The 12907-nt window shown below is 40.0% G+C and overlaps 1 protein-coding gene across 5 annotated transcripts in view; it reads left to right on the top strand.

Annotated features, from left to right (window-relative positions):
* The first annotated feature begins 1463 nt into the window (after positions 1–1463).
* LOC124132233 (N-acetyllactosaminide beta-1,6-N-acetylglucosaminyl-transferase-like) overlaps positions 1464–12907 on the top strand; it is a 36888-nt gene continuing 25444 nt past the window's right edge. Inside the window, exons 1-2 of one of the 5 annotated variants that reach the window (XM_048392835.1) lie at positions 1464–1853; positions 10712–11824. In XM_048392835.1, coding sequence (XP_048248792.1) covers positions 10726–11824 — 1099 coding nt within the window. In that variant the 5' untranslated portion in view covers positions 1464–1853; positions 10712–10725. Of the gene's footprint in view, positions 1854–1950; positions 2167–3780; positions 3950–3980; positions 4142–8103; positions 8164–10711; positions 11825–12907 lie in introns of those variants that run through there. The other 4 variants (XM_048392834.1, XM_048392833.1, XM_048392836.1 and 1 more) reach the window with 4 other exon arrangements.

A 12907-nucleotide genomic window follows, 5' to 3' on the forward strand; every position in this document is an offset into this window, starting at 1 on the left:
CACTGTGTTATAACATGCACCAGAAACAACGTCAGTGTGAGTGTACAAATACCACTGTGTTGTAACATGCACCAGAAACAACGTGAGTGTGAGTGTACAAATACCACTGTGTTGTAACATGCACCAGAAACAACGTGAGTGTGAGTGTACCAATACCATTGTGTTATAACATGCATCAGAATCAACGTGAGTGTGAATGTACAGATACCACCGTGTTATAACATGTACCAGAAACAACGTGAGCGTGAGTGTACAAATACCACTGTGTTATAACATGTACCAGAAACAACGTGAGTGTGAATGTACAAATACTACTGTGTTATAACATGTACCAGAAACAACGTGAGTGTGAATGTACAAATACCACTGTGTTATAACATGCACCAGAAACAACGTGAGTGTGAGTGTACAAATACCACTGTGTTATAACATGCACCAGAAACAACGTGAGTGTGAGTGTACAAATACCACTGTGTTATAACATGCATCAGAAACAACGTGAATGTGAATGTACAAATACCAGTGTTATATCATGTACCAGAAACAACGTGAGTGTGAGCGTACAGATACCACTGTGTTATAACATGCATCAGAAACAACGTGAATGTGAATGTACAAATACCAGTGTTATATCATGCACCAGAAACAACGTGAGTGTGAGTGTACAAATACCACTGTGCGATAACATGCACCAGAAACAACATGAGTGTGAGTGTACAAATACCACTGTGTTATAACATGCACCAGAAACAACGTGAGTGTGAGTGTACGAATACCACTGTGTTATATCATGCACCAGAAACAACGTGAGTGTGAGTGTACAAATACCACTGTGCGATAACATGCACCAGAAACAACATGAGTGTGAGTGTACAAATACCACTGTGTTATAACATGCACCAGAAACAATGTGAGTGTGAATGTACAAATACCACTGTGTTATAACATGCACCAGAAACAACGCGAGTGTGAATGTACAAATACCAGTGTTATATCATGCACCAGAAACAACGTGAGTGTGAGTGTACAGATACCACTGTGTTATAACATGCACCAGAAACAACGTGAGTGTGAGTGTACAGATACCACTGTGTTATAACATGCACCAGGAACAACGTGAGTGTGAGTGTACAAATACCACTGTGTTATAACATGCACCAGAAACAACGTGAGTGTGAGTGTACAAATACCACTGTGTTATAACATGCACCAGAAACAACGTGAGTGTGAATGTACAAATACCACTGTGTTATAACATGTACCAGAAACAACGTGAGTGTGAGTGTACAAATACCACTGTGTTATAACATGCACCAGAAACAATGTGAGTGTTAGTGTACAAATACCATTGTGTTATAACATGCACCAGAAACAACGTGAGTGTGAGTGTACAAAGTAGTTGTTATCATGACATGCAGCAATGCGACCAGTATCTACAGCTATGGCGAGAATGAGCAACAATTATGTTATTAATCTGTGTTTGTCTAGCATGGAGCCTGGGGTTAGTACGTGCGCTATCATGGTCTCCGCGTGTTCCCGGACACTGCGCTCTGCCTGTCGATGTTGCTCCATTTGTCAGCTTCTTAGCATCGATTTTCTTCGGGGAACGGTCAGTTACCATGACAACGACCTCGCCGAGCTGTTCCATTCGACCAGTGTATTATAACACCCCCTGCAATGTCCGCATTGTTTATGACATAAGTTCCGTGTTCTGGTTGTACGACTGCGTCGTTTCCAGATGTGACAGATGGGATTGTTTCAATTTTGGGTGAGGGGCGTGTGTTATCGATTTGGCTGATCTCGTCTCACGCCCCCAGTGGCAACATGGTGTAGACGCAAGACCTAACTCCCACGTAAGTAAATAGTCAAGTTATTCCCCATTAGCCTCCAACCTTTTGTCTATGTACAGGTTAACATGGAGCCTAAAAGTAATTAGCACTCCTATGGCGTAGCAGGTGTCAGTTTGTGCCGGCGATACAGCTCGCCTACAGTATCACACACAATAACATTAACATAGGAACGGAAGCACAATGTTGTCATTTGACCCCGCGCGTCAGATCGTCACCAGAACGCACAGTCAGAGAATAGTATTCAGTTGAATATCGTCTACGCAGGCTATCACGACTTCCGTGTTGTGCAGAGATTACATGTCTTCCGTCCTTGCCGGTCAGTTTCCTAATTCTGAAGAACTTGAGGCGTTGAGGCGGTTAGTGTGTGTGTGTGTGTGTGTGTGTGTGTGTGTGTGTGTGTGTGTGTGTGTGTGTGTGTGTGTGTGTGTGTGTGTGTGTGTTGTGCGGTAGACACGTCTGCATCTCTGTACAGTAGACATGTAGCATTGTACAGTAGACATGGAGCATTGTGCAGTAGACATATAGCATTGTACAGTAGACATGGAGCATTGTACAGTAGACATGGAGCACTGTACAGTAGACATGGAGCATTGTACAGTAGACATGGATCATTGTACAGTAGACATGGATCATTGTACAGTAGACATGGAGCATTGTACAGTAGACATATAGCATTGTACAGTAGACATTAGCATTGTACAGTAGACATTAGCATTGTACAGTAGACATTAGCATTGTACAGTAGACATGGATCATTGTACAGTAGACATGGAGCATTGTACAGTAGACATGGAGCATTGAACAGTAGACATTTTCATTGTACAGTAGACATGGAGCATTGTACAGTAGACATGGAGCATTGTGCAGTAGACATATAGCATTGTACAGTAGACATGGAGCATTGTGCAGTAGACATATAGCATTGTACAGTAGACATTAGCATTGTACAGTAGACATTAGCATTGTACAGTAGACATGGATCATTGTACAGTAGACATGGAGTATTGTACAGTAGACATTTTCATTGTACAGTAGACATGGAGCATTGTACTGTAGACATTAGCATTGTACAGTAGACATGTGGCATTGTACAGTAGACATTTTCATTGTACAGTAGGCATGGAGCATTGTACAGTAGACATGTAGCATTGTACAGTAGGCGTATTTACTTTCTTTCCAGCGACACGTGATATACAGTAATACTTGTCGCCTTTATTGTCTAGTTTCTATTAAATCTCGAGCCTATCCAACATACCATAATTCTGTCACAACTAAAACTTCCAACATGTCTTCTACCTTTAAATCACCTATTTTCTGATGGAGAATCGTTATGAATGGAGCGAAGCGCTTCTGGCAATGAAGCGGTGAACATCTTACAGCTGTGACCATCAGGAACGACAATATAGCTGTAGAATACCGCATTCAAGTCACAAGTCGATAATTGAAGGCCGTGAGAATTATCATTTCCATTAGCTCAGATGATAACAGATGATAATGCAAACAGGAATAGTATTCATAGTATTGACCATTTACATGTTTCAGTTAGTCCCCTGTCACAGTCTTAACCGGGTGTATTATGATCTACATACATACGAATTTAAGGGCGACGTCTGATGTCTGCCTGTTTTACCATGCGACAACTATCACGTAAACAAACTGTAACGGCTAGGTTTCTGTGACCTGTTCAACAATAGCCACGGTGTGATTACTGGAGCGCTACATGTTCTATTATTCAGATGTAAAAGATATATAAGTTTTTACCCTGAAGTCAATATGTCCACACAAAGCAGGCTCCTCACCGCATGCACATTCCCCACCCCTTTTGAAAATCACATATGAATAGAAGTATAAAGTATACATTATCAGTCATCATTCACAAACACATTACTTAAACTTTTACTGTGACCTCCATCCCCCCACCAACAACTACCACCCCCTGGATACTGAATCCATACATGCCTGCGTGCAGCCTTATAGACCTTCAAGTATTGACTGGTATTATGGTGATGTTGTGTGACCGTACACGTTGTAGATGACGCTCACATCACAAGGCTGTCGGACGCTTAACATGCGCTGGAGACACGCTACGCGACACCCAGGTACAAACAATGCGTAGTTGTAAGGTAATTGTGAGGCGGAATCAGGTGTCGAGGTGTACACTTAAACCTCGGGGAAAATCCGGTCTTAAATTTCTGTCTAAGGCCAGGAGAGTGATCAGGGCGTGTGATAGACTTACACGTGGCCGCTTCATCAGGCTGTTGGGCGTATTGGCCAGATTTCATCATGGGGTAGTAGGTATTGATGATGTTGCTGTATATCTTGTATTCTGTCAGTGAGAGTGGTAGAGGACAGCGACAATGTTGTTGTATATCTTGTATTATGTCATTGAGAGTGGTAGAGGACACTGACAATGTTGTTGTACATCTTGTGTTCTGTCAGTGAGAGTGGTAGAGGACACTGACAATGTTGTTGTACATCTTGTGTTCTGTCAGTGAGAGTGGTAGAGGACACTGACAATGTTGTTGTACATCTTGTGTTCTGTCAGTGAGAGTGGTAGAGGACACTGACAATGTTGTTGTACATCTTGTGTTCTGTCAGTGAGAGTGGTAGAGGACACTGACAATGTTGCTGTATATCTTCTATTATGTCAATGAGAGTGGTAGAGGACACTGACAATGTTGTTGTATATCTTGTATTATGTCATTGAGAGTGGTAGAGGACACTGACAATGTTGTTGTACATCTTGTGTTCTGTCAGTGAGAGTGGTAGAGGACACTGACAATGTTGTTGTACATCTTGTGTTCTGTCAGTGAGAGTGGTAGAGGACACTGACAATGTTGTTGTATATCTTCTATTATGTCAATGAGAGTGGTAGAGGACACTGACGATGTTGTTGTATATCTTCTATTATGTCAATGAGAGTGGTAGAGGACACTGACGATGTTGTTGTATATCTTCTATTATGTCAATGAGAGTGGTAGAGGACACTGACGATGTTGTTGTATATCTTCTATTATGTCAATGAGAGTGGTAGAGGACACTGACGATGTTGTTGTATATCTTCTATTATGTCAATGAGAGTGGTAGAGGACACTGACAATGTTGCTGTATATCTTCTATTATGTCAATGAGAGTGGTAGAGGACACTGACGATGTTGTTGTATATCTTGTATTATGTCATTGAGAGTGGTAGAGGACACAGACAATGTTATGCGTATTTTGTATTCTGTCAGTGAGAGTGGTAGAGGACACTGACAATGTTGCTGTATATCTTCTATTATGTCAATGAGAGTGGTAGAGGACACTGACGATGTTGTTGTATATCTTGTATTGTATCAGTGAGACTGGTAGAGGACACTGACAATGTTGTTGTATATCTTGTACTCTGTCAGTGAGACTGGTAGAGGACACTGACGATGTTGTTGTATATCTTGTATTCTGTCAGTGAGAGCGGTCGGGAATCGAACCCGGGTCTTCGGCGTGACGAGCGAACGCTTTAACCACCAGGCTACCCGACCGCCCCTTCTGTCAATGAGAGCGGTAGAGGACACTGACGATGTTGCTGTATATCTTCTAATATGTCAGTGAGAGTGGTAGAGGACACAGACAATGTTGTTGTACATCTTGTGTTCTGTCAGTGAGAGTGGTAGAGGACACAGACAATGTTATGCGTATTTTGTATTATGTCAGTGAGAGTGGTAGAGGACACAGACAATGTTATGCGTATTTTGTATTCTGTCAGTGAGAGTGGTAGAGGACACTGACGATGTTGTTTGTTGTATATCTTGTATTATGTCAGTGAGAGTGGTAGAGGACACAGACAATGTTATGCGTATTTTGTATTCTGTCAGTGAGAGTGGTAGAGGACACTGACGATGTTGTTTGTTGTATATCTTGTATTGTATCAGTGAGACTGGTAGAGGACACTGACAATGTTGTTGTATATCTTGTATTGTGTCAGGGAGACTGGTAGAGGACACTGACAATGTTGCTGTATATCTTGTATTGTATCTGTGAGACTGGTAGAGGACACTGACAATGTTGTTGTATATCTTGTATTCTGTCAGTGAGAGTGGTAGAGGACACTGACAATGTTGCTGTATATCTTGTATTGTATCTGTGAGACTGGTAGAGGACACTGACAATGTTGTTGTATATCTTGTATTCTGTCAGTGAGAGTGGTAGAGGACACTGACAATGTTGCTGTATATCTTGTATTGTATCTGTGAGACTGGTAGAGGACACTGATGATGTTGCTGTATATCTTCTATTATGTCAATGAGAGCGGTAGAGGACACTGACAATGTTGTTGTATATCTTCTATTATGTCATTGAGAGCGGTAGAGGACACTGACGATGTTGCTGTATATCTTCTATTATGTCAATGAGAGCGGTAGAGGACACTGACAATGTTGTTGTATATCTTCTATTATGTCATTGAGAGCGGTAGAGGACACTGACGATGTTACTGTATATCTTCTATTATGTCAGTGAGAGTGGTAGAGGACACTGACGATGTTGCTGTATATCTTCTATTATGTCAATGAGAGCGGTAGAGGACACTGACGATGTTACTGTATATCGTGTATTGTATCAGTGAGACTGGTAGAGGACACTGATGATGTTGCTGTATATCTTCTATTATGTTAGTGAGAGTGGTAGAGGACACAGACAATGTTGTGCGTATTTTGTATTCTGTCATTGAGAGTGGTAGAGGACACTGACGATGTTGTTTGTTGTATATCTTGTATTGTATCAGTGAGACTGGTAGAGGACACTGACAATGTTGTTGTATATCTTGTATGGTGTCAGGGAGACTGGTAGAGGACACTGACGATGTTGCTGTATATCTTCTATTATGTCAATGAGAGCGGTAGAGGACACTGACGATGTTGTTGTATATCTTCTATTCTGTCAGTGAGAGTGGTAGAGGACACTGACGATGTTGTTGTATATATTGTACTCTGTCAGTGAGAGTGGTAGAGGACACTGACAATGTTGTTGTATATATTGTACTCTGTCAGTGAGAGCGGTAGAGGACACTGACAATGTTGCTGTACATCTTGTATTCTGTCAGTGACTGAGTGAGTGAGTATGGTTTTACGCCGCTTTTAGCAATATTCCAGCAACATCACGGCGGGGGACACCAAAAATTGTCTTCACACATTGTACCCATGTCGGGAATCGAACCCGGGTCTTCGGCGTGACGAGCGAACGCTTTAACCACCAGGCTACCCGACCGCCCCTTCTGTCAGTGAGAGCGGTAGAGGACACTGATGATGTTGTTGTATATCTTCTATTATGTCAATGAGAGCGGTAGAGGACACTGATGATGTTGCTGTATATCTTCTATTATGTCAATGAGAGCGGTAGAGGACACTGACGATGTTGCTGTATATCTTCAATTATGTCAATGAGAGTGGTAGAGGACACTGTCAATGTTACTGTATATCTTCTATTATGTCAGTGAGAGTGGTAGAGGACAATGAAGATGTTGTTGTATATCTTGTGTTCTGTCAGTGAGGGCGGTAAAGGACACTGATAATGTTGTTGTATATCTTGTATTCTGTCAGTGAGAGTGGTAGAGGACACTGACGATGTTGCTGTACATCTTGTATTCTGTCAGTGAGACTGGTAGAGGACACTGTCAATGTTGTTGTATATCTTGTATTCTGTCAGTGAGAGCGGTAGAGGACACTGACAATGTTGCTGTATATCTTGTATTGTATCAGTGTGACTGGTAGAGGACACTGACAATGTTGTTGTATATCTTGTACTCTGTCAGTTAGACTGGTAGAGGACACTGATGATGTTGTTGTATATCTTCTATTATGTCAGTGAGAGTGGTAGAGGACACTGACAATGTTGCTGTATATCTTGTATTTTGTCAGTGAGAGTGGTAGAGGACACTGTCAATGTTGTTGTATATCTTGTATTCTGTCAGTGAGAGCGGTAGAGGACACTGACAATGTTGCTGTATATCTTGTATCTTGTCAGTGAGAGCGGTAGAGGACACTGACAATGTTGCTGTATATCTTGTATTCTGTCAGTGAGAGCGGTAGAGGACACTGTCAATGTTGTTGTATATCTTGTATTGAGTACTCCGTACTCAGCATTCCCATAATATATGCGAGATGTGGCTCTGACTGGGACGTTGGTCATAATGGGACTAGTGTCATTGATTATGTTATATGTTCACCACACCTTTTTCATTGCTGTACTGACTTAATTATTCCATCAATAGCTGAATCATCACATCTACCTGTCACCGTCAGTCTACAATCAGCAGATGTCACATTTCCTGGACATTTAGGTAACACACCTAGTAATACAGGTGATTGCTTCAAGTTTGTGTGGGACAATGATAAGAACGCGCAATTTCATGATGCTTTTTACTCTGATACTGTACACGAATTCCTTCACAGATCAATGGAAGTGACATTAACTGATATTAATGAAAGTGTGCAATGTTTGGTTGAAGCATTGTGTAAGTCTGGTATGTGTATGAGATGGAAAGTTGGTCGAAGTATTACAGATAAGAAATGGTTGGATATTCCTCAAAAAGGAAAGATGTAGGTGCTTAAATATAATTAGGAAACTCATAGATGCAGTATCCATATCAATTTACAACCAGGCTAGAAATAAGTATAACAGTACATGCAGAAGTAAAAACAAGGGAATACAAGGCGAGACAGCGAGAAAAACTAGAAAGTAGCATTAATGATCCAAAAATGTTCTGGTCTACTCTCAAACACTTGAATGGTAAAAGACAGGTTTATAAAAATGACATAAACATAGATACCTGGTATTAACATTTCAGAGATTTATTTTCTTTTGACAATAACAGTGAAGATTTTGCAGGAAGACATCGAAATAGACTATGAGGAGGCTAGTTTAGTAGCTGATATGTTAGATTTTCCTATTTCAAGAGAAGAAATCACTTCAAGTATACAAAGATTGAAAAAAGAAAAGTCTCCTTTTTTAAAGAATTCATCAGGTATAATTGTCCCATATTTAGGAGTCTTGTTTAATGCTATTTTTGAAAAATCCAATTTTCCCAAAAAGTGGGCATTATCATTCCTCTTCACAAACAAGGTAATAAAAATGATACCAATAACTACAGAGGCATCACATTATTAAGTATACTGAGTAAAATATTCTTAGATATCATTAATAGAAGATTAGTATTTGGGGCTGAATCATTTAAGAAAATAGATGAGGCAAAAGCTGGTTTTAGAGAGGGGTCCTGAACTATAGACAACATTTTTGTGTTACATTCCTTAATTCAACGTTATTTATCAAGTAAAGGAGGGAAACTTTATGCGCTGTTTGTAGATTTTTCTGAAGCATTTGACTCAGTTAATTGTGATAAACTTTGTGCCTTGCTTAAATTACGAAGAGTAAGGAGCAAGATGTTGAAACTAGTATCAAGTATCTGTAAACAAGTAAAGGCTTGTGTAAGAAGTAATGGTAAGTATTCAGAAGATTTGGAATGCAATGTAGGCGTTCGACAAGGATGTGTATTAAGTCCTTTTCTCTTTACTTTCTTTATTAATGAGCGGCCAGAAGAAATACAAAACAATTGTAAAGGTGGTATACAGCTACACCCAGATATTGTTAAAATATTTTTGCTTCTGTTTGCCGATGATGTCGTAATGATTTCGAGTACTGTACCGGACTTCAAAGTCAGATAGATTTGCTGGAGCTATTTTGTGAACAATTTGGTTTAAGTGTTAACACAAAAAAGACCAAAATTATTGTATTTAAAAACGGCGGTATGTTATCAAAAATGGAGAAATAATTGTATTTCTATTAAATTATCTTGGAATTTTAATTCAATACAGGATGCAACACAATCAAAGAAAATCCTCTATGGGATACTTAAACGTCTCAGATCTACTGAGAGTGTAAATTGTAATCTATTTTTTTAAATTTTTGACACAAAAATAAAGCCAACTCTACTATATGGGGCTGAATTGATTGAAAGGGTCATGTATATGCATGCAAAAGATGTTTAGGAGTAAAGATAAATACCCCCAATGTAGTTGTGTATGGTGAATGTGGTAGGTCTCCATTATATATAAATGCACAAATTAAAGTCATAAAGTACTGGTTAAGGCTATTACGGATGCCAAATCACAGGTACCCAAGAAAGTGGTATGAAATGATGGTATTGTATGACAAAAATGGAAAGCAAAACTGGGTTTCTTCAGTTAAAAAGCTCATAAATGATTTAGGCTTTGGTTATGCTTGGCAAAGTCAAAATGGAGATTGTACTGAACATTTTGTGAAATTATGTACACAAAGGCTCATAGATACGTACATATAACAGTGGTATTATTTGTTAGCTTAATCGTCAAAATGTCAGTACTTTAGTTTGTTTAAAACACATTTTATAACCGCAGAATATCTTTTGAAACCACTCTTGTACAAATATGGAATTGCATTTTCTAGATTCAGATTCATCACATGAATTAACTATTGAAACGGGAAGATATTTCAAAATCCCAAAGGAAATTAAATTATGTAAAATGTGTAATCTACAGCTAATAGAGGATGAGTCCCATTTTGTTCTCATTTGTCTTTTTATCCGAATTTACGAATTATATACCTACACCCATCAATGTACACATTTTCAAATATATATAAGTTTAATGAATTGATGTCTTCTACAAATATCAATGTACTGAAGTATTTGACTGCGTATATATTCTATGCAATGAATTTTAGAAATGATAATGACTTAAATAAGTAGAAATCAATATGTCCACCCACTATCCACAAAGATATGTACTATAGGCGTATGGCCTTTCAGTATTTGTGAAATAAAGATTAATTGATATCTTGTATTGTGTTCCCAGGTCGGGTGACAGTGATGTGGTGGCGCGGGTCCAGGACGTTAATGATGGTGTTGCTGCTAGCGGTGGTGTGTTACACGTCCATACGACTAGTCAGCGTCACGATGGAGCTAGAGAATGTCCGGCGAGGTCACAAGGTCACCTTGGTCGACAACAGTCGCCCTGTCGGCCTCGTCCCTGTGCCACACAATTCCACCAACAGTACCGGCTATAAATACACTTTCAAATACTCCAGTTTTCCCCAATATAAAGACTTTCCTATAGACTGCCGACGTATGTTCGAGGGAGACATGGTGGCCTGTGAAAAGGCTGGCGAGATCAGGAAGAGCGTGGCATACAAACTACCCTCTGACCATGATGTCTACAAGGAAGCCATCTTCTGTGAAAGCTTTATTGCTAGACATGGCTATGGGAGTTCCCCAGTGTCCGAGGAGGAGAAGGCGTTTCCTATTGCCTACAGCATATTGTTGTACAAAGACGTGGCCCAGGTGAACCTCCTCCTGAAAGCAATCTATAGATCTCACAACGTGTACTGCCTACATGTTGATGGTAAAAGTGACCAAAGCGTTCATCTTGCTGCCAAAGCAGTGTCAGATTGTTTGAAGAATGTGTTTATTGTTTCCAAGACAGAGTCGGTGGTGTATGCCGGTTTTACTCGTCTCCAGGCTGATATAAACTGTATGGCAGATCTCACAGCCTCGCCTGTTGATTGGAAGTATTTCTTAAACCTTCCGAGTCAGCAATATCCATTGAAAACGAATGCGGAGATCGTGAAAATATTAAAGATTTACAATGGCTCTAATGATATTGAAGGCATTACCGGTGCTAGAATGATCAGCGACCGATTTATCCACAAACATGTGTATATCAAAAAGACCAATTCAAAAATATTGATAAAGAGAACGGAAGAGAAGAACCCCCCTGCGCCTCACAACATTACAATAGTGAAGGGGAGCGCATACGGAGTGTTTTCAAGAGCTTTTGTAGATTTTATTTTGAATGACACTCGGGCCAGGGACCTGCTACAGTGGAGCAAGGGTGTTTTAAGTCCAGACGAATACTACTGGGCAACGCTACATCACAGCGCTATTCTAAACCCCCCTGGAGGGTACACAGGTGAGATTCGCTGGTGTTATGCAGCTGAGACGGAGAGACAGTGATTTAGAAGTCTACAGTGTATTACATTACTACCTGGATAGGTTGGAGTCTGCACTGTATTACCTTACTACCCAGATAGGCTAGAAGCCTAAAGTGTATTACATTACTACTTATATAGGCTAGAAGTCTACAGTGTATGGCATTTCTACCTGGAAAGGCTAGAATTTTACAGTATATTACACTACTACCTGGATAGGCTAGAAGTATAGACTGTATTACATTACCAGGGTACACAGGTGAGCCTCCCTAGTGTAATCTAGCAGAGACGGACAGACAGTGATATTGAATTCTACAGTGTATTACATAACTACCTGGATAGGCTAGAACTGTGCAGAGTATTTACATTAATATCCAGATCGGTTAGAGGTTTACAGTGCATTACATTGCTGCCCTAATAAGCCAGAAGTCCACATCGCATTACAATACTACCCTGATAGGATAGAAGTCTATAGAATATTACATTACTACACGGGTAATCTAGATGTCTACAGTGTATTACAATACTACCTGGATAGGCTTAAATTCTACAGTATATTACATTACTACACGGATAAGCTAGATGTCTACAGTGTATTACATTACTACACGGATAAGCTAGATGTCTACAGTGTATTACAATACTACCTGGACAGGCTTAAAGTCTACAGTATATTACATTACTACACGGATAAGCTAGATGTCTACAGTGTATTACAATACTACCCGCATAGGCTTAAAGTCTACAGTATATTACATTACTACCTGGATAGGCTAAAGGTCTACAGTATATTACATTACTACCTGCACAGGCTAGAAGTCTACAGTATATTACATTACTACCTGGATAGGCTGAAAGTCTACAGTATATTGCATTACTACCTGGATAGGCTAAAAGTCTACAGTATATTACAATACTACCCGGATAGCCTTGAAGTCTACGGTATACTACATTACTACATGGATAGGGTAGAACTCTGCAGTGTATTACATTACTGCCTGGATAGGCTAGCATTTGACAGTATATTACACTACTACCTGGATCGGCTAGAAGTATAGACTGTA

This window comes from Haliotis rufescens, unplaced genomic scaffold (genome assembly GCF_023055435.1).
Source record: "Haliotis rufescens isolate VD_foot unplaced genomic scaffold, xgHalRufe1.0.p SCAF_11, whole genome shotgun sequence".
NCBI lineage: Eukaryota > Metazoa > Mollusca > Gastropoda > Lepetellida > Haliotidae > Haliotis > Haliotis rufescens.